Raw genomic sequence first — 22,905 nt, 5'->3', positions numbered from 1 at the left:
CTATCCTACATCTGTCTTTCCTCAATTTGAATTTATGCCCTCTCAGGTGATTATTCTGAGCAAGAGAAAGAATCCCATCAGCATTGAGAATGCTCAAACCATTCAAGGCTTTATAAACCCCTATCAGATCACCTCGCTTTTGCCTAGTCTCCAGACACTGTAATTTGCAAATCTTAAGCCTTTCTTCGTAAGAGCAACCCTTTGTTCCATTCACTAATCTTGTTGCCCTTCTCTGTACTCGTTCCAGCAGCTCTACATCCTTCTTGAAATGAGGCCTCCAGACCTGTATACAGTACGCAAGGTGTGGCCTGACCATTGCCTTCTACAAGGGAATAATCACCTCCTTATCCCAGCTAGAAAAATTCCTGTATATCATCGATAAGACACCATGAGATACTCTTGCAGCCCATCTGCACTGCTCAGAGAACTTCATATCTGCCTGCACAATTACCCCCAGGTCCTTTTCATTCTCTACCACTGTCAGTGTAGTACCACAGAGTTTGATACGTTGCTCTGGGGTTGCTGTTTCCCGTATGTAGTACGTTACATTTGTCAATGTTAAACTTCTTTTGCCATCTCTCAGCCCATCTGCTCAACCTTTCCAGATCCTGTTGCAGCAGCATAGCATCAGTAGTGTCCTTAACAACCCTGCCAACCTTTGTATCGTCTGCAAACTTGGACATTAAGCTTGATATACCATCATCAATATTATTTATAAATACAGAAAACAATAATGGACCCAACACTGAACCCTGAGGGACTCCACTAATAACATTAGTACATGATGAGCAGTGTCCACTGATTACCACTCTCTGTCTTCTCCCCCTCAACCACCCCTTTATCCATAGCAGCAATTTGCCTCCAATGCCACACTGCTCCAATTTGTTCAGCAGTCTTCCATGTGCAACAGTATCAAAAGCCTTTCAAGGATCCAATTATATAATATCAAAGTTATTCCCTGCATCCAGTTCTTTTGTGACTGCATCCTAGTATCCAATCAAATTGGTCAGGCAAGACTTCCCCTTAACAAAACCATGCTGTGTCCGAGCTATAACTGAAGTCTTGTCTAGTTGATCCTGCAGTGCCTCCATTAATTTTCCTGGAACAGAAGTTAAACTCGCAGGTCATTAATTACTTGTGTCAGCCTTTGATCCTCCTTTGTGAATTGGGGTCACATTTGCACATCTCCAGTCTATGGGTACCTCCCCTGAGTCCAAGGAAGCTCTCATAATTATGGCTAAGGGTTTGCTTACTTCCTTTGCTGCCTCCTTTAATATAACTGGTTAGATCCAATCCACCCCAGGTGCCTTTCTTGTGTTTATCTTCAACAATTTCTCCTCCACTTTATCTAGATTATCTAGCTTACTGCCAGAGTTGAATACACCTCTGGCATTTCCCTCACTGAATAACTCCTCATGTGTGAATGTCGATGCAAAATATTCATTTAGTTTGTTAGCTACCTGAGCAGGATCATCAACAGTTGAACCATCGATATCAAGTGGACCAGTCTGATTCATCCCCTTCCTTCTACAGTTTACATAAGTAAAGAACTCCTTGCGTTTTTATTCTTTGCATCCCTTGCCAAAGATTTCTCGTAATCTGCCTTCGCCTGCCTAACCTCCTTTGTAACTTGGTTACAGATCAACTTATATATATCATAGGCTTCTGTGTCACATGTTAATTTATATGTATCCCATGCATTTTTCTTCTCTGCCATATGTCTCATTAGTTCATCTGACATCCATTTATTCCTAAACCTTGAACAATATTTCTAAGTTGGTATGTAAAGCCTAGTAGCTTCCATGATAAGTTCTTTGAATGCTTCCCATTTTGAATTTGCTGTTCGTAACATCATCAGTTGTTTCCACTGTATAGAATTTAAATACTGTCTCAGTCAATCGTAGTCACCTTTACGAAAGCAATAACTAACCCTTCCCTTTACCCCTGATGGTAGTTACCTCTTTGAGTAAATCCCACTTCAGCACACTGTGATCACTGCCACTAGTGGTTCCTCTATCTGCAGATTCATGCATGAATCTGCAGATAGAGGAATATCTCTATCCGCATGAATCTGCAGATAGAGAATCATCCAATAAATCCACAAAAGCTTTGCTAGTGTGTGAGTGACCAACCCATAAATCCCATAAATTAAAATCCCTCATTATAAGACTCTCTGATTTACTGGCCCACTCTATTTCCCTCTACAGTTTCTTATTATACTCATCAGAGTCATTAGGCCTATAGCACACTCCTACTCTCAATTTTGATCTCCCAATGCTTATGTCACACCAAACTGACTTGATACTGCACTGTCCAGCGATGTCAACTGGCTTCACTTCCTTGGATTTTATGTGTTTCTTAACTAATAGCATAACCCCTCCTCCCTTCCTATCCTGTCTATCCTTTCTGTAGGCATTGTCCTCCCCAAATTCCAGTTCTGCATTCCTTATATCTGTGTGACACCACGTCTCTGATATCCCAACAATATCCGCCTTTGATGCTTTGAGCAATACCTAAAATTCATCAAATTTATTTACCAAACTCCTATCATTGGTGTACACGCAAGTATACATGCACTTGTTCTTTTTCTTAGTTCCCTAACACAACCCATGTGTTTACTTGTACCGCAATGACTCCCAGCAGTCTCTGAAATATCCTGCATCTTGTTTTCCAGGCTTCTGCTCATTCCAATAGAAGATTGGAAGAAGGTCATCTGGCCCGATGAATCATGTTTCCTGTTGCACCATGTGGACAGCCGGGTATGTGTTTGTTGTTTACCTGGGTAAGTGATGGCATCTGGATGCACTGTGGGACGAAAACAAGCTGGTGGTGGCGGTTTCATGCTTTGAGCAGTGTTCTGCTGGGATTCAGTTTCCTGGGTCCAGTCATCCATGTGCCAAGCACTCTGACATCTACCACCTACCTAAACATCACTGCTGACCAGGTACACCCTTTCACAGCAATGGTCTTCCCCTCTGGCGGGTGCCATCTTTCAGCAGGATAATAAACCATGCCACACACCACCTGGATTGTTCGAGACTGGTTCGCGGAACATGAGGAAGACTTCCAGGTATTACCCTGGCTTCCAAATTCCCCAGATATCAATCCCATCGAATATCTGTGGTTGTGTTGGAAGAGCAACTCCGATCTGCAGTATCTCAACTACGGACGTTACAGGAGTTAAAGGATGTGTTGGTACCAGATAAGACAAGACACATTTAGAAATCTTGTAGTGTCCCTGTCTCGCCAGGTATGTGCTGTACATGGAGGACCAACATCATATTAGGTAGGTGGTCTTAATGTTTTGGCTCATCAGTGTATAGTTACTTAATAACAATTTTATATTATTACACAATATCATTTATAAAAATGTAGTACTGGAAATATTTTATAATAAAAATTCAGAATTATTATACGATTTCAGAGAATATACGCTTAGTGGTTTGCAATAAAAATATGCCAAAAGGGGTTCACCCGTCAAAAAAGTTTGGGAACTGCTAATATAGGTGATACTTGAAGTATCTTTTTTTTTTAACTTTTTTTAATTGGGAGAGGAAAAACAGTTAACCTGAAACTTTAAACAAACACAGCATTGGCACTTGTCTGACAATGTGCCATACTTCAAGCAAAATCAAAATAATTGCAAAAATGGTGGCAGGGCACCTGACAGGTTCTTGCACCAAATTTCTATGAGTAAACCATAAGAAAATCCCTTCAGACACTGTTCCAGTATCAGTTTGACTACATTTCAAAAATTTCAAATTTTTAATCATTGATTAATGGGGCTAAAGTTGGGAATATTATTTTTGAACAGCACCTGTGAGGTGCCCCACCACCTGCTGGGTTAAGCCATAGAACTTTTAATGTAGACAAATAAATCGTTACTATAATAACAGTGACATTTTTAGACAAATACGAATTTGTAATAAAAATATTAATACAAATGCTAAAAAATACAAATAAAACACTAATAAAAAATCTTGTAACAGCCAGCAAATCAAGAAATATTCTAAAATAAGTATTTTATAAAAAAAATTAAAAAAGGAAGAAAGTTAAACATGTAAACACTAGATTAAAACTAATAAAATCAGATGAGAACTGATAAGAAAAATGATTAAATAGCAATAAAACAGACTTAAATAATTTACTCTATCAACCAAATTTTAATTCTACCATCTACTGTTGATGCAGCGGTGAGACATCTAAGTCTTGATTTTTTGATCCTTTTTAATGTGTTTATGTGCTTGTACCATTACTTAATTTTTAGTTTAATTTATTCATTAATGGATAAATTTCAACTAATAGCAGAAGTAGCTCTCAGATCAGAAGGCTTCTTTATCAACTTAAAAAATGAGTAAAACACCTCTAAAAGCATTAAATAAATTATAGACATATCAGCATAAAAGAATGGAAAAAAAAGGTAAACTACAGCCATTATCAATCCACTGCAGGATGGAAGCTTCCTCAACATGAAGTGTTTAGGAAAATAAACCATAATCTGCCATTCTGGTCCAGCATGGGTTGGCAGATCAACATATTTAGCAGTCAGGGACTTGAACCCCGGTCTACGCAATGGGCATACGCTACTGCACTCCTGCTCATGACCACTCATCTACGGAAGCCAAGCAAGATTTAAACTCTTGAAACCCTTCAAATAGTAATTTCCAGTGTGTTCTCTAGTGGAGAGCAAGTGACTTAATTTTATTTCTTTTAAAACCTAATCTGCCATATCTTTTGTAAACAAAAGAACATGTTTTGTCCATGTTCATCTTCAATAATATTTAAAATTTTTAGAAAAGAGTAAATTTATCTTAGAATAATTTTAATCGATAAACTCTTTTGCTATAACTATAAGTACAATTATAGCTTCTTCAGACTGAAAAAAAAAACTAGTTTCTTTTTAACTTTATTTTTTTTGTTCTGAGAAGCTGTTAAATTGGTACAAATCTCAAATTTACCCTATCATACAGTACTATCTTCACAACTGGATGAATGTTCAAAATCAATCTAAAAATTGCCTTTGTATCATTGCAATTCGAGGGTAAAACTCTAAAGTTATCTCAAAACAAATTGCATTTTTGTTTTGAGATAACTTTAGTTTTACTTTATACAAATAACAATGCATATCATGTCATACAACTGTATATTTCTAGTACTTTATAAGTTAGATTGGGCTATAAACACATTTCCGGTAAACCAAGAAAATGTCATTTAAATGTCAAATGACATTTTTTTGGTTAATTACAAAATGTTTACTACAAAATGATTTTGTAGTTAAAGTTGTTTGACACTAAACCCTTGAATTAGGTTCAGAGCTGGAATGAGGTACTTTTGCACTGCCTGTTGTTACTAAAGTGCACCTCTTCCCTTTCTTCTCAGTTACCTTTATCAGATGATCATACACCATTAAATTCCTTTACTCTTACATCTTTGATAAAGATGTCCTAATCCCAACTCTGATTAAATTAATCAGTGATCTCTCTATCTCTATCTTCTCCTACCCATCCTCCAGACTCACATCACTTTTTTATCATATAGATATTCAGTTTGTGCTGCATACCTTCTATGTAGATACAGAACTTCAAAAATGGGCACTGCTCTTGCGAAATGGCATATTTGATCCCATTATTGTTACCCAAGCCAGTTGTAAATCTGGTATCTAGCCAGTAGCAGTTCATCTTTCCCATGACCCATTCATAGTAATAATAATAAATAAATTTTCTGTTTATACTCCTGCATGACAACCAAGTCAGTAGAGTTTACAACAAATTGTCAATACAAATATTTATCGTATTTAGTAATCACGGGCTTGAATCCCGGTCCACTCAAGGAACGCGTGCTATGCACTCTCGCTCCTGACCACTCGGCTACTTCAGGCCTGAAGTTTCAACCGACTTTCATATTTGAGATCTCCGTAAAAATCATTATTGACATCAGCATCATCGACAAATGTTAATGAATGGATTGTTTTTATGGCTTAACAAGAAATTGTTTTCAGATAAGTTAAATAAAAATAAATTATTTTTGTTACTTAGAGATACTGGCATTATGGATGAAGATGGATTTGTAAAAATTGTTGGAAGGATTAAAGATATGATTATCAGAGGAGGAGAAAATATTTATCCTTTAGAGATTGAGGGTCTGCTACACACACATCCACAAATAGCAGAAGTTCAGGTTGGTATATATATATATATATATATGGTCTTTCTAACCTAAGTTATATTTATTTTGAATGTGCTAGTTAACTAATCATTAAGGTGTATTGTATTATTGTCTTATTCTGTAAGTTTATTTATTAAATTTATTAGCTGTTTTAAAAAAAATTAGAATAATAATAAATAACATACCTTGATATAATAATTTTCTGAATGATTTTATCAAGGGAAACTGATTATCATGCAACTGATTGACTGTTATACTGTACTTTTACTCTGTTTTTGAGTGATTTAATTAGTAATGACAATCCTGAAGTTGCTTGAGTTTTGGAATTATGTCAATATAATGAATACTTATAATGTTGGAATTTTTTTCCACAATAAATATAACATATACAAGCTATAAAAAGGGTTGCAGCTGTGAATTAATTGATTTAATCACCATGGAAATAAATCATAGACAATTACTCTGTGGTATCTCACTATAATTAAATCTTGCTACAACTGACTAAATAGTGAAAACCAAATTAATAAGTTAGTTAATGTACTTAGTGTATTAAATTTGAGGCACAGTAGCAAATAGTAATAATTCATGATTTATAATAATCAAAAAAAAAAAACTACCAATAAAGCAATGACTTTTATTCATGAACCAAAGGCATTTTGTTTCTGCAAATATATCCTTTTTTCCCATTCATTCCTCTAATCACTTCGCAGCAAAAAACATAAGATCCAGTGCTTCGGCTACAATGTATGGTATTTTTTTTTTTTTTTTTTTTTACGGAAACCCCAAACACGAAAGGTATCAAAACCTATAGTACTTAGTACCATGCATGGGTTGAAGGAGAAGTATGGGGATGCCGGAAACTTTGCTCTAGAGACTAAACATGGGGTTCACCACTTCAAGCCTCCAATAAGCAATGATGAAAGTCATCTACCACCTTGGATGTATGGTATATGGATAGCCTATGTGATATCTGTGAAATAATAATTGCCAGACTTCTTTTATTCCAATTTTAATGAAATTTGGAGAGACTTTGCAAAACTTTATAAAAGAATCAAGTATAAAATTTCATGAAAATCCATATGGACAGACAAAGAAATAATTGCTGTATTTCTATTACCTTGATTTTAATAAAATTTGGGATGGCTTGACAATTTTTTCTAAAAGTGCCAAATTATTATATGCAAATGGACAGATGTATATGATGAAGATAATAGGTACATTATGCATATATGCTAATATGCCTAGAAAGCAATTTATTTACAAATAAAATAAAATAAATATATGTAAGATAAATAGCTTTTCAGTTTATACTGCAGTATGGTCACATAGGATCATAGAAATTTACAAGGTAACAATTACAAAAATATATTTTGTAATGCTTGAATACTAAAAATTAGGTGGATATGAATATCAAAAAAAGGACAAACTGATTATTTTTCCTTTTCATATTTTTTTTCGTCCCATGTTTTCCCTCCTCATCCCCTTCTTTTTTCCTATATTCACTCATTTTTGATATTTGATATTCCTTCTTTCCTCCCCCTTTCCTTCCTTCCCATTGAAAATTTAACAATTTTTTTACATCATTTTCTGCAAACTTTATAAAGTGACATATGCAGCTTTGAAAACGTTTCTATATTTCAATGAATTTATCTTAATTTTTAGTATCTTTTATATATAGGTAACCCTCGTATAATATGGTAGTTAGGTTCCTATAAAATCTTGTGTAGTACGAAACTGTGTTATCCAAAAGCTAACAAAAATACACCATTCTAGAATTCGTGTATCTTCTGCTCTCTTTAAAAAATCAGTAATCTGGGTTTGTTCAATTTTGCTTGATAGATCTTTGTAAATTTCATCATATGGAACTAAGCATTTTTCTAGCTCCCTTTTGAACTCTGAACTCCTTACAGTCAAAGAGTCTGCATTCAAAAAATAAGATTCTAATTGCTCGGCTAACTTTATGCTTTCCTTCCCGTATGCTTTTTAGTCTAAAATTGGGAAGATCAGAATTTTTATCTGCGCTACCATCCTCTGAATTAATTTGGTTTACCTCTGAAGCCATTACCACCAAATCTGACTTGCCAGACTTTTTTTCTTCCAGTAATTCTTGAACATCTTCAGTAATCATATCTTTTTTTTTTTTTAGGAGCATCAATGACTAAGGCCATGTTGCTCTCTATATATTATCTATAAATTGCATGTGTTCTGAGGTCGATTTTCTCTTTTACTAGAGAGAAAAACCCAAGTTTCCAGGAGAAAAAGCCATGCTACCCTCGCCTGAGAACAGGGTTAGCATGGCTTTTTCGAGGGTAGCATGACTAACTCAGCCACGTTGTGAAAAATACCCATAAAAATTCCTCCCGCATTCGACAGAATTCCAACTCAGGTGTTTTCAACCCTGTGTGGGGGGATAAGATTCTACCAACTGTGCTACCCAGGAGGGCTTCAGTAGTCATATCATCAAAACCTTCCCCTCATATGCACTTAGCAAGTTCTACCATCACACGATTTCGTGTCTGTGCAGGTAGCAGAGTGGTATCATCACCATCCTCCCCATCCCAGGTGGTAAAGGCCTGTGTTCGAATCCCATCAATAACGTGAGGAACTTTAATGGGCTTTTTTCACTCCATTGCTGAGTTAGTCGGTCTCAGGCATAAATAGCAAGGTTTTTTCCCCAGAAACTTGGGGATTTTTTGTCCATCAATACAGGCAAATAGACCATAGAACACATGCAATTTACAGACATAGTGCACAGCGGATGAATTTAAATATTTGGGTGTCCTAATATAATTGTTTGTATTTTATTGGGTTATTTTTATCACATGATTCCATTTTCTGCTGATTTTAACCATATTTTCTGAATAAACTGACTCTGGCCATACATTTTTCCAACATGCATTTAATTTTGACAGTTTTACTTTTTTTGAGAGATAAGGCTATTATTAAGCCTATACAGTCCACAATTGAAAAATATTTCCATGCTCCCATTACTTCAATAGATTCCTAATCAAAATCAATGGACTTATTCCAAAATCCATTGTAACAATTTTCTGATGTAATGAGTTTTAAAGTTAGATATAATGCTGTGATCTAATGGCTGAATTAAAAAAGTTATATTAAGTGGTAGGAACATTACTTCAACATTTGGATGACTTAAATCTTTTGGATGGCCTGGCATGTTATCCAATAGAAATAAAACTTTGAAATCTAGATTTTTTCACAATTTAAACAAGCACAAGTTCAATAGCACAGAACCTAACATGGGGATTTCCCAATTTTTTTTTGCATATTGACTAGCTAGTCAACAGCAGATATTCACAAAAAAGAATGGAAATGTTGAAAATTACATCCAACATAATAGCAGGGTTTTCCCGCACAAAAGCTCAAAAATACTGTATTATGCAAGGTTTGCCACAATTCTCTAACCATGTTAGAGCTAAACCATGTTACATAAGTACCGTATTGTGCGAAGATTGCCACAGTTTATCAGTCATGTTAGAGTAAAACCATGTTGTAGAAGTACCTTGTTATACGGGGGTTGCCTGTATTTCTTTTATTTTATTTGTAAATAAAATAGTTTTTAATCTGGGTTTCACTGTTTAATCAGATTTTATTCCAGTAGCATGATTCTTGACATTCAAGGCTCTTTGATGCCATACTATCTCCCACTGGATTTGAAATAGTATGGATTGTCAGTATGCTAGGCGCAAATTTTTGATTCTATTGAGAATCAATGTTGTTTGCTGCATGAGTAGTTAGGGGCTGACCATGGGACACACATTTACACCTTCAACAGTCTTGATATTTTAATATTTTAAAAATATTTATTATTTTAATCCTTCTGCACCATTATTTAAATAATGGTGCAGAATGTGTTAATAAATCAACACAGATGTTATGAGTCTCCATGTGCTGCTTAATACTGTGTAACTCAAAGTAAGTTTCTCATTAATGACAGAATTTCAACCAAGCTTTACAAAAGTGTGACATCACTACTGTTTTAGAGTGGATAATGCTGTGATCTAATGGCTGAATTAAAGAAGTTGTATTAAGTGATAGGAACATTACTTCAATGCTTTACTAGGTGATACAGGAAGTTTATAGACAGGTGATATGGAAAGTGTTTTGTTTTGGCTGATACTGTATAAGCTTGCTTTTTTACATTATTTGCTACCAATTTCATTAAGTAACTAAAATTTTCTTTCCAAAATGATACTTTTTGAACAAACTACTTATAAAGAGTGTCAGTTACATGTGTGCATTACATCAGTGGGGGGGGAGTTGAATTGATCAAGTTATGGACATCTGATTGAAAATGGTAATGAAATTAACAGAAACTAACAGTGTTCATGAGGGAAGAGATATGAAGTGCTGTTCATTTCTGTGGGAAATAAAGACCAACTGAATTTCACTGCCCCCTTCATAAGCATTTATGCTAAGAACACTACACAATCTGGTAATAACAATAAATTCTCCTTGATAATGTACATCACTGAAAAAGTTGAAGGCCACTTACATGATCTGAGTTGAAAGTGAGCAAATTCTCTTCCATGAAATTGCATATCCCACATTACTGAATGTCAAAAATCTGCATAATTTCAAGTTTGAAATGCTGCCTTAAGAATACTTGGTTTCATTAGCCATCCAAGACTTACATTTCATTAGCAATCAAAGGTTTACATTTCATGACATAAATTTCTGTTGAAAAAGCACAGTCATTCATTGCACTAGAAGTTTTGAACAACCCTGGTGACATTATTAATTTTATTAAATTCACTCACTTAATTTGTAAAATATAACTAAATTCTAATTACTCAATAATCCCTTCTTCATAATAAATCTTTTATGTCTGAGGATTTATTATTTTTTCAGGTTATCGGAGTGCCAGATAAAAGAATGGGTGAGGAACTTTGTGCCTGGATTAAGTTGAAATATAAGAATAGTATATCAGAAAAAGATGTCAAAGATTTTTGTAAAGAAAAGGTACAAATTTTTGTTTATTTTGACATATACAGTAAATTTGCTACAATGCTTTTGGTTTATTTCAAGAACTTCACTCTGCAAGCTTATAACTTCACTATCATTTTATTGAATGATGGTTAACTACACATTTTTTTTTTATAACAAGTAACAATTTAGCAAAACTTTCTACCTTAAGTACTTTTCTTAGCTTTTTAAATTACACTTTTCTGTTTCATATTTTGCTAATTGATCAGTAAAAATTCATCATCACACTTTCTTAGTTAAAGCTATGAATAGATGGGGAACCCTTCCCCATCTCTTCCATCATGCAATATGACTGATGACTTTTGAGGTTATGATGGACATCATGGAGAGATCAAATCTTCCATACATTTCGAGGGTACAGCTCTAAAATGGAATTCGCAGGCCGGCCGCTAGTTAGTACACCGGACTGAACCTATTGTTAACTCTTTAGGAGGCTTCCAGATCAGCTAGAGTATAATCTTGCTACCTCTACTCTGCAAGACAGTGATGGGGGGGAGTACGAGTAGTGTGCATTTGGGGGGGGAGGCATTGTTAAGGCCACGTTATGTCAAGGATCTGAGTATATTCTTACCATGTGTATGCCATATCCAAAAATTTCATTACTTCATACAGCATGTCTCCCCCCAATTTTTCTTACTATTGAATATATTATGAATTGTCAAACTAATAGAGTAAGCTTATCTACGAAAAGAAGAAAACCTCCCAAACACATCCTAGTTTATTTCGCAAATATACGTGGTCTCAATTCTAATCTCAAAAATGTCCCTGTCAGGGACTTGGTAATTTGGAATCTCCTTTTTTCTATCTTCTCTGGCTTAAAATCTCTCTATCTCATTCTGTCACATTCATCTGTTGTCTCTACACCGTTCGCCTAACTCCACTAATCACTTGGAGTTCTTCGACGACTTCTCTTTGCAACTTGACTTTCTCCAGTCCAACTTTCCTAACAGTGAGGTAATTTTCCTTGGTGATTTTAATGTTCACAACTCCAGCTGGCTTCCATTTTCTAGCCACACCGACCCAGCTGGTTGAGAAAATTGAATAACTTTTACAATTACTAATGACCTTGCACAGATTGTTCATTTACCTACAAGAATACCAGACAATCCTAACCGTACAGCCAACATGCTTGATCTTTTTCTCACAAACAACCCTTCTATGTACACAGTCGAAGTGAGTGGTCCTTTAGGTACCTCAGATCACAACTTGGTGATCGTCTCTTCTCCAATGGAGCCTTTATCTCATGGCTATTCCCAACCTTGTGTTATTTGGCATTACAAGCATGCAAATTGGGATGCCCCGCGAGATTTCTATTCTTCTTTTCCTTTGTTGTACTACTGTTTCAAAACTTCTGATATCAACATTTGCTCAGATCGTGTCAGTGAAATTATTCTTGTAGGAATGGAATCCTTTATCCCACACTCAACTTTAAAATCTCGTCCTTTATCCAAACCATAGTTTTCCAATAAATGTGCTAAGGCCGTTCAGGAGAAGAACTTTGCATTTCGTAATTGGCTTGTTTCCAATTCTTCAGTTTCATTTTCTGCCTACACCAAAGCTTGCAACAATTGTAAAGCAGTTATTAATCAGTCCAAACTAGATTTTGAACAGGCTAAGAGTAGAAAACTTGCTTCTTGCCCTAATGGTAGCCGAGCATTCTGGTCTCTTGCCAAAACTGTTGGCCGCAATTGTTGCCCATCTGTACTCCCACCTCTGTCAAAACCAGATGGTCCTGTTGTCACTTCGGCCAAAGATAAAGCTGATCTGCTAGCATCCCATTTTTCTTCCAAATCATGTATTAATGATCTTGGTAAAACACCTCCCACCATTTCCAACATGCTCCATTCAATGCCTCCTGTGGTCTTCTGCCAAAAGGATGTCAGAAGGATTTTGATGAATCTTGATTCTAAGAAAGCTCCAGGTCCTGATGGTATTTCTCCACTTGTTCTCAAAACCTGTGCTCCTGTTCATTGCTGCCTTTTTTCACTTTCTTATTCCAAAGGTGTTTTTCCTTCTGCTTAGAAATTTGTTCATATCTAGCCAGTTCCTAAAAAGGGTGAGAAATCCCTCCCATCCAATTATCATCCCATTGCAATTAGTTCTACTCTTTCTAAACTAAAGGAGAAATCAATTAACTGCCCACTCTTAAACTACCTTGAAAACTTCCGTGTGATCAACGATCGGCAGTGTGGATTCCGTCATTGTCGATCGACTGGTGATATTCTGGCTTATGTTACCCATTTATGGACAAATTCAATGGAAAAGTTTTGTGAAACACAAGCATTTGCTCTAGACATCTCAAAGGCTTTCGATCATGTTTGGCATGAAGGTTTTCTAAACAAGCTTTCATTTTATGGTTTGCCAACTGTCTTTTGTAATTGGTTATCCAGTTTTCTCTTTGACTGCTCACTGCGGGTGATGGTAGATGGTTCTCTGTCTTCTAACTTCTCCACGAATGCTGGTGTCCCCCAAGGTTCAGTTCTTTCCCATACTCTTTTGTTCTTGTATATTAATCACCTTCTTCCATTGACTGGAAATCCTGTCCATAGTTTTGCTGATGATAGCACATTGCATTCCACTTTCCAGTTTGAGAAACCTTGCCTTGCTCAATCAGCTTTAACTTCTCGAATATCTGCTACCATTTCCTTAAATGCCGATCTCCAGGTAATTCTCCAGTGGGGCAACTTAGTTGATTTCAATCCTTCTAAAACTCAGTCTTGCCTTATATCTCACAAAAAGGATTCTTCTGCTCCTGTGCTTATATTTGGTGACACTCTGATTTCTAGACAAAATGATATATCTCTTTTGGGGATTACCCTGACTTCTAATCTCTCTTGGCACAAGCACATTACAAATATTGCTTCCTCTGCAACTTGGTTTTCTCTTTTGCTGTCGGTGTTACTTTTCTTCCAAACAGCTGTTCACTCTGTACAAATCGCAAATCCGTCCTGCCATGGAATGTTGTTCCCACATCTGCGGTGGTGCCCCCAAAACCTCTCTCAGGCTTCTTGATTCCATTCAGAAGAGGGCAGTTAGGTTTATTAATGACTCCTCTCTAACAGAGTTTCTCCACTCGCTGTCTCATAGACGTACTGTTTCTGCTGCATGCCTTTTCTACAGATACTTCCATGGGCAGTGTTCTTCTGAATTGGCTTCTATAATTCTTCTTTCAATTCTTCTTCTTGTGCTCTTCTTTTAAGGGCACTAAAGGTGATATAGTTGTACACGTTGGCACTAAAGATATTAAGAGTAGGAGACCGGCAGAATTACTTAACAAGTACAGGTCACTGTTGAACAAAAGCCGAGAATTAGGGTTGAATTTGAAAGTGTCTGCAATTCTGCCCAGACACGATAGGAGGGAGTATATGATGAGAGCCTTGTCGATCAATTTGGCCCTGGAAAGATTGTGCAAGGCTCAAGGGGTAGAATTTTTTTCAGCCTGTACTGTACTTGTTAACAGGAGAGATTGCTTCTACAGGGATGGGATACACTTAAATAGAAAGGGTGCAAGAATATTTGCTGATGCTATCGAGGCAGTGTTAGGTGGGTCGGAAAACTGCTAGCTTGGGGGGAGACAAAGACCAATAGATTGACAGTAGCCACTGGCAGAGGTGAAAGAGATTCTTGCACTGCTTCTATTAGAATGAGCAGAAGCCTGAAAAACAAGATGCATGGTATTTCAGAGACTGCTGGGAGCCATTGCGGTACAAGTAAACACATGGGTTGTGTTAGGGTAGCTAAGAATAGAAACAGGTGCAGGTATACTTGCGTGTACACCAATGCTAGGAGTTTAGTAAATAAATTTGATGAATTTGAGGTATTGCTCAAAACATCAAAGGCAGATATTGTTGGGATATCAGAGACGTGGTGTCACACAGATTTAAGGGATGCAGAAATGCAATTTGGGGAGTACAACGTCTACAGAAAGGATAGACAGGATAGGAAGGGGGGAAGGGTTATGCTATTAGTTAAGAAACACATAAAAACCAAGGAAGTGAAGCCAGTCGACATCGCGGGACAGTGCAGTGTTGAGTCAGTTTGGTGTGACATAAGCATTGGGAGATCAAAATTGAGAGTAGGAGTGTGCTATAGGCCTAATGACTCTGATGAGTATAATAAGGAACTGTACAGGGAAATAGAGTGGGCCAGTAAATCAGAGAGTCTTATAATCGGAGATTTTAATTTCCCAGATATTGACTGGAATTTGGGGGCTGGTTACTCACACACTAGCAGGGCTTTTGTGGATTTATTGGATGATTATTTTCTACATCAGCATGTTCGGGAGGCAACTAGAGGGAGTAATACTCTTGATTTGATTATCAGCAGTGATTTTTCATGCATTAAGAATCTGCAGATAAATGAACCACTAGGTGGCAGTGATCACAGTGTGCTGAAGTGGGATTTACTGAAAAAGGTAACTACCATTAGGGGTAAAGGGAAGGGTTATTGCTTCCGTAAAGGCGACTACGATGGACTGAGACAGTATTTAAATTCTATACAGTGGGACCAACTGATGATGTTACCAACAGCAAATTCAAAATGGGAAGCATTCAAAGAACTTATCTTGGAAGCTACTAGGCTTTACATACCAACTAAGAAATATTGTTCAAGGTTTAGGCCAAAATGGATGTCAGATGAACTAATGAGGCATATGGCAGAGAAGAAAAATGCATGGGATACTTACAAATTAACACATGACACAGAAGCCTATGATAGATACAAGTTGATATGCAACCAAGTTACAAAGGAGGTTAGGCAGGCGAAGGCAGATTACGAGAAATCCTTGGCAAGGGATGCAAAGAAAAACAGCAAAGAGTTCTTTACTTATGTAAACTCTAGAAGGAAGGGGATGAATCAGATTGGTCCACTTGATATTGATGGGTCAACTGTTGATGATCCTGCTCAGGTAGCTAACAAACTAAATGAATATTTTTCATCGACATTCACACATGAGGAGTTATTCAGCAAGGGGAATGCCAGAGGTGTATTCAACTCTAGCAGTAAGCTACAGAATCTTGAAATAACTGGGAGTAAAGTGGAGAAGAAACTGTTGAAGATAAACACAAGAAAGGCACCCGGGGTGGATGGGATCTATCCAGTTATATTAAAGGAGGCAGCAAAGGAAGTAAGCAAACCTTTAGCCATAATTATGAGAGCTTCCTTGGACTCAGGGGAGGTACCCATAGACTGGAAATGTGCAAATGTGACCCCAATTCACAAAGGAGGATCAAAGGCTGACACAAGTAATTATAGACCTGTGAGCTTAACTTCTGTTCCAGGAAAATTAATGGAGGCACTGGTTAAAGAAGCACTGCAGGATCATTTAGACAAGACTTCAGTTATAGCTCAGACACAGCATGGTTTTGTTAAGGGGAAGTCTTTCCTGACCAACTTGATTGGATACTATGATGCAGTCACAAAAGAACTGGATGCAGGGAATAACTTTGATATTATATACTTGGATCTTAGAAAGGCTTTTGATACTGTTGCACATGGAAGACTGCTACACAAATTGGAGCAGTGTGACATTGGAGGCAAATTGCTGCTATGGATAAAGGGGTGGTTGAGGGGGAGAAGACAGAGAGTGGTAATCAATGGACACTGCTCATCGTGGACTAATGTTATTAGTGGAGTCCCTCAGGGCTCAGTGTTGGGTCCATTATTGTTTTCTGTATTTATAAATGATATTGATGATGGTATATCAAGCTTAATGTCCAAGTTTGCAGATGATACAAAGGTTGGCAGGGTTGTCAAGGACACTACTGACACTATGCTGCTGCAACAGGATCTGGAAAGGTTGAGCAGATGGGCTGAGAGGTGGCAAATGAAGTGTAACATTGACAAATGTAAAGTACTACACATGGGAAAAAGCAACCCCAGAGCAACGTATCAACTCTGTGGTACTACACTGACAGTGGTAGAGAATGAAAGGGACTTGGGGGTGATTGTGCAGGCAGATATGAAGTTCTCTGAGCAGTGCAGACGGGCTGCAAGAGTAGCTCATGGAGTATTGTCAATGATATACAGGAATTTTTCCAGCAGGGATAAGGAGGTGATTATTCCATTGTATAAGGCAATGGTCAGGCCACACCTAGAGTACTGTATACAGGTCTGGAGGCCTCATTTCAAGAAGGATGTAGAGCTGCTGGAACGAGTACAGAGAAGGGCAACAAGATTAGTGAATAGAACAAAGGGGTGCTCTTACGAAGAAAGGCTTAAGTTTTGCAAATTACAGTGTATGGAGACTAGGCACCAGCGAGGTGATCTGATAGAGGTGTATAAAGCCTTGAATGGTTTAAGCATGCTCAATGCTGATGGGATTCTTCCTCTAGCTCAGAAAAATCACCTGAGAGGGCATAAATTCAAATTGAGGAAAGACAGTTGTAGGATAGACGTGCGGAAATTTGCCTTTAGCCAGCGGGTGGTTGGTTGGTGGAACAGACTGCCATCCCTTGTGGTGGAGGTTGATAGCCTAAATAAGTTTAAGGCTCAGCTGGACAGGTATTTTGAACGAACAGAGGGGTGAAGTGGAAGTGGGTTTTTTTTTTTTTTTTTTTTGGCTGATGCTGCATAAGCTTGCTTTCTTGCATCAAATGCCTCTACTAATGCTAATGCTAATTCCCACTCTCTCTTTCAAAACAGTCTGAACACATGCCACCACCAGCCAACATTCATTTACTGTCCATCTTCAAACTCACAGAACCAACTTTTCACCTTCCTCATTTATTCATTCAACTGCCATTTTCTGGAACAACCTTCCTTCATACGTATTTCCTGAAAATTACAATCTGCAGAAGTTCAAGTCTAATATCAATAAAAAGCTTCTTTCATCTTCTCAATCTCCAACCCCATGTATGGTACTAAGTACTATAGGTTCTAATACCTCTCGTGTTTCAGGTTTTCATGAAAAAATAAAATAAAAATTATGATACATACTCAGTTTAGAAGCCTTTTTCAAGCAACTTGTTTTAAGTATTACATTTTAGAAACAAGAAGAATAAAGGATAAAAAAGTACTTTGCAATTTTAATTTAAATTATTACCACAGAAAAACTTTTCTGTATCTCCCAGGAATAGAATGTTTCCTGATGAAAGTCAAACTCATATATATGATATGATTTCACTGTTTGCTAAAATTCATTCTGTAATGTGTTTCTCCTAATCAAACCAACAGTTATTATTATTCAAAATGTATTATTTTTCAGGACTTTAACTAAATTTTCAAATATTCAATTTTACATTCAATCAGATTAGACTAAAACTAAATTTTGAGAAGTCTTTAATTAAGTTAAACATACATAAGTATATGCAGCTCCAGGTCATACTTTTTTTTTTTTTTCATGAAAACCTGAAATATGAGAAGTATTAGAACCTATAGTACTGTACTTAGTACCGTGCATGGAGTGAAGGTTGAGAAGATGAAAGAACGTATTTATTGACATTAGACTTGAACTTCTGTAGATTGTAATTTTTAGGAAATATGTATGAAGGAAGGTTGTTCCAGAAAATGGCAGTTGAATGAACAAATGAGAAAGAAGAAAAGTTGGTTCTGTTAGTTTAAAGTTGCACAGTAAAAAGGATGTTGACTGGCTGTGACATATGTTCAGACTGCTTTGAAAGAGAGAGCGGGAATTAAAGAAACCAATTCAGAAGAACAGTGCCCATGGAAGTATCTACAGAAAAGGCATTCAGCAGAAGTCTATGAGACAGATATTGGAGAGAATCATTAATGAACCTAACTGCCCTCTTTTGAATGGAATCTAGAAGCCTAAGAGAGATTTTAGGGGCGCCTCCCCAGATGTGGAAACAATATTCCATAGCAGGGCAGATTTCCAAATTTTACTGAGTGAATAGCTGTTTGGAAAAAAAAGTAATGCTGAGAATGAAAGAGAAAATCAAGTTTTTCAGATGCAGAGATAGCAATATCTGTAATGTGCTTATGCCAAGAAAGATTAGAAGTCAGAATAATCCCCAATAGAAATACATGATCTTGCCTAGAAATCAGAGTGTCATTGAAGATAAGCATAGCAGCAGAAGAATCCTATTTGTGAGATATAAGACAGATCTCTGAGTTTTAGAAGGATTGAAATCAACAAAGTTATCTTTGCCCAACTGAAAAATTCCTGGAGGTTAGTATTCAAGGAATTGGTAGTGGATATTCAAGAAGTTAAATCTGTTTGTGTGGGGCAAAGCTTTGCAACCTAGAAAGTGGAATGCAACGTGCCATCATCAGCAAAACTATGGATAGGATTTCTGGTCAGTGGAAGAAGTTCATTAATATACAAGAGGAAAAGAGTGAGAGAAAGAACTGAACCCTGGGGAGGGAAACACCAGCATTAGTGGAGAAGTTTTTGTTTGTTTAGTTTTTTTTTTTTTTTTTAGGAACATTAGCAACTAAGGCCATATTGCTCCGGGATATGCGGTGGTCATTCCCTGACCTTTCCGCATCCTCCGTATTTGGTGGTGACGGGCTTGAACCCCGGTCTAATCAAGAAGCGTGTGCTATGCACTGCTGCTCCTTCCCACCTGGCTACGGAGGCGCCTAGTGGAGAAGTAAGAAGACAGAGAGCCACCTACCATCACCACCAGCAAGCAATCAGAGAGAAAGCTGGATACTCAATTCCAAAAAACAATTGGCAAACCATAATATGGAAGCTTATTTAGAACACCTTTATGCCAAACACAATCAAAAGCATTTGAAGTGTCAAGAGCAACTGCTTGAATTTCACTAACCTTTTTCATTGAATTTGTCCATAGATGTGTAACATAAGCCAGAATATGACCAATACAATGACACTGACAGAATTAATACTGGTGATCATTGATCAGATGGATAGTTTCTAGATAGTTTAAGAGTTGGTGGTTCCTTGATTTCTCAATTACTTTAGAGAGTAGAAGTAAGTGTAATGGGAAGATAATTGGATGGGAGGGCTTTGTCGCTCTTTTTAGGAACTAGTGGGATATGAGAAAATTTCCAAGGAAGAAGGGAAACACCTTTGGAATAAGAAAGTGAAAAAGGGTGACACAGAACAGGTTTAGAGAACAAGTGGAGAAATACCATCAGGAGCTGGAGCTTCCTTAGCATCAAGATTGTTAAAAATCCTTCTGTCATCCTTTTGACTGAAGGCCACAGGAAGCATTGAATGGAATGCACTGACAATGGTCGAAGGTGATTTACCAATGTAATCACTATATGAGTTGGAAGAAAATTATGATGCTAGCAAGTAAGCTTTATCTTTGGCTGAAGTGGCAATACACAGAACAGGAGTAAGTACACAGAACAGTACACTAACTGGTTTTGACAGAGGTGAGAACAGAGATGGACAAAAGTTGCAGCTAATAGCTTTGGCAAGAGACCAGAATGCTCGCTACCATTTGGACAAGAAGCAAGTTTTCTACTTTTAGCCTGTTTGAAATCTAGTTTGGACTAATTAATAACTGCTCTACAATTTTGCGAGCTTTGGTGTAGGCAGAAAATAAACCTGAAGATTTGGAAACAAGCCAATTACAATATGCAACATTCTTCTCTTGAACAGTCTTAGCATATTTAACAAAGGTCGGATTTTAAGGTGGAGTGTAGAATAAAGGATTCCATCCCAAAAAGAATAATTTCACTGACACAATCTGAGCAAACGTTGACATCAGAAGATTTGAAACAGTAATCCGACTAAGGAAAAGAAGAAAAGAAATCTCACAGATAATGCCATTTTGCATTCTTGTAAGGTCAAAAACCACAAGGTTGAGAATAGTCATGAGACAAAGGCTGCATTGGAGAAGAGACCATCACCAAGTTGTGATCTTGAGGTGCCTAGAGGACCACTCACCTCGACTATGTACTTGGAAGGGTTGTTTATGGGGAAAAGATCAAGCATGTTGGGATTCATGGTTTCATGGTACATATATGAATAATCTGTGAGAGGTAATTAATAATTGCAAAAGCCTCAGCATCTTGAAGGGCTGGGTCCATGTGATTAGAAAACAGAAGCTAACTGGAGTTGTGAACATTAAAATCACCAAGGAAAATTTCCTCACTGTTACGAAAGTTGGACTGGAGAAAGTCAAGTTTCAAAGAGAGAAAGTTAGAGTTCCAAGTGATTAGTGGAATTGGTAGAATAATAGAGGCAACAGATGAATTTGCCAGAATGTGGTAGAGAAGATTTTAAGCCAGAGAAGATTGAAAAGAGGAGATTCCAAATTACTAAGTCTCTAACAAATATCAGAATGGACATATGCACAAGTACCACCTTTGAGGTGAAAGAAATCATACAGTGAATAATTTGGGAAACTGAGATGAGTAGTAGTTGAATCAACCGATAACTGAGATTCTGTCAAAAAAGTACATGTGGGTTTGGCAGACTGCAAGTGGAAATGGACATCATTGAGATTATAATTGAGACTATGTATATTTGTGAAATGAACTAGGAAGTGTTTGGGAGGTTTAGATCTTTTTGCAGATATGTTTTTTCTATTGGTTTGCCAATTCATGATATATTCAATTGTAAGGTGGGGAGGGGAGGAAATGCTTTATGAAGTAATGAAACTTTTGGTGAAAATATACCCAGCTCCTTGATATAACGTGGCCTCAACAATGCCCCTGCATACACACTTCTTGGACTACCTCCAGTCACTATCTGGCAGAGTAGAGACAGCGAGATTATACCCTAGCTAATCTGGAAGCCTCCTACGGAGTTACCAATAGGTTCAGTTTGGTGGACAATCCGGCGGCAGGCCTGCTAACACCATTTTAGAGCTGTACCCTCCAAATGTAAGAAATATTGGATCTTGCCACGATGTCCATCATAACCTCAAAAGACATCAATCATACTGCATGATGGAATTGATGAGAGGGTTTGCTTTGCTCTGTAGACTAAACATAGGTTCCACCACTTCGAGCCTCTGATAAGCAAAGTGGTAGTATTGCACCAGTTGATGAGAGTCATCTACCACCTAGAATTTCCTGGTAACACAGAGGGGACCACACCTCGACCCCTGCTTAATGTTGGTTCGCACCTGGGTGGTCAATTACAGTATGCTAGCTAGTGTATAGTGTATTTATGTCCAACGGCACCATGGATTTCCCCCATCTCCATGTTGCTTTCATTATAGGTGTAACAGTTCACTGTAAAAGTCAGAGATTTAAAAGTGTATGGATTTTGTAAATGTAGTGTTATGTACCATTGTTCTTCTGGCCATTTAGCCGCTAGATCCCTGCTGGGGCCCAACGTTGTCCACACCATGTCTTGTGGAGGCAGACCAGGTACCCAGTAGTTTTAAATTTTCACTCTGGCAGGTCCTGCCACCTAATTTCCTGAGATTTCAGTGGCTAGGACCTTAAAAAAAAAAAATGTGAGGTAAAAATGCTGGAATTTAGGTAAGGCCGAAATAGGTTTATATTAATGCGGTTTAATTTTGGACATTGTTAATGTTTGACATTGTGTGGGGTGTACGCTGAGAGTTTAGTCAGAGCGGGGAAGGAAGACTGAAGACTGGGGGAAAAAGACAGAAATATGGGGATGATAGAGAAGGCGACCCCAAAAAGTCAGTGGGGCAGGCCCAGGCCTCACCAGGAGAAGGGGGAGGCAGGGAAGGGGAGGAGACAGAAACCGTATCCTCCCCCACCTAGGGAAGGGGATTTAAAGGTTTATTTATTTGTTTGTTATTTTGTTTTTAGGAGCATTAGCAACTAAGACCATATTGCTCCAAGATATGCAGTGGTCATTCCCTGACCTTTCCG

General features: G+C 37.4%; 1 protein-coding gene across 2 annotated transcripts in view; it reads left to right on the top strand.

The window, feature by feature from the left end:
• LOC150079655 (medium-chain acyl-CoA ligase ACSF2, mitochondrial-like) overlaps positions 1-22,905 on the top strand; it is a 274,679-nt gene that overhangs the window by 226,098 nt on the left and 25,676 nt on the right. For both annotated transcript variants that reach the window (XM_090382450.1, XM_090382451.1), the window contains exons 14-15: positions 6,036-6,177; positions 11,038-11,148. In XM_090382450.1, the coding sequence (XP_090238576.1) occupies positions 6,036-6,177; positions 11,038-11,148 (253 nt within the window). The remainder of the gene's footprint in view (positions 1-6,035; positions 6,178-11,037; positions 11,149-22,905) is intronic.

This window comes from Mastigoproctus giganteus, chromosome 10 (genome assembly GCF_048544385.1).
Source record: "Mastigoproctus giganteus isolate SK-2022 chromosome 10, ASM4854438v1, whole genome shotgun sequence".
Taxonomy (NCBI): domain Eukaryota; kingdom Metazoa; phylum Arthropoda; class Arachnida; order Uropygi; family Thelyphonidae; genus Mastigoproctus; species Mastigoproctus giganteus.
The sequence above is the reverse complement of the archived record's forward strand: the minus strand, read 5'-3'. Positions and strand labels throughout refer to the sequence as shown.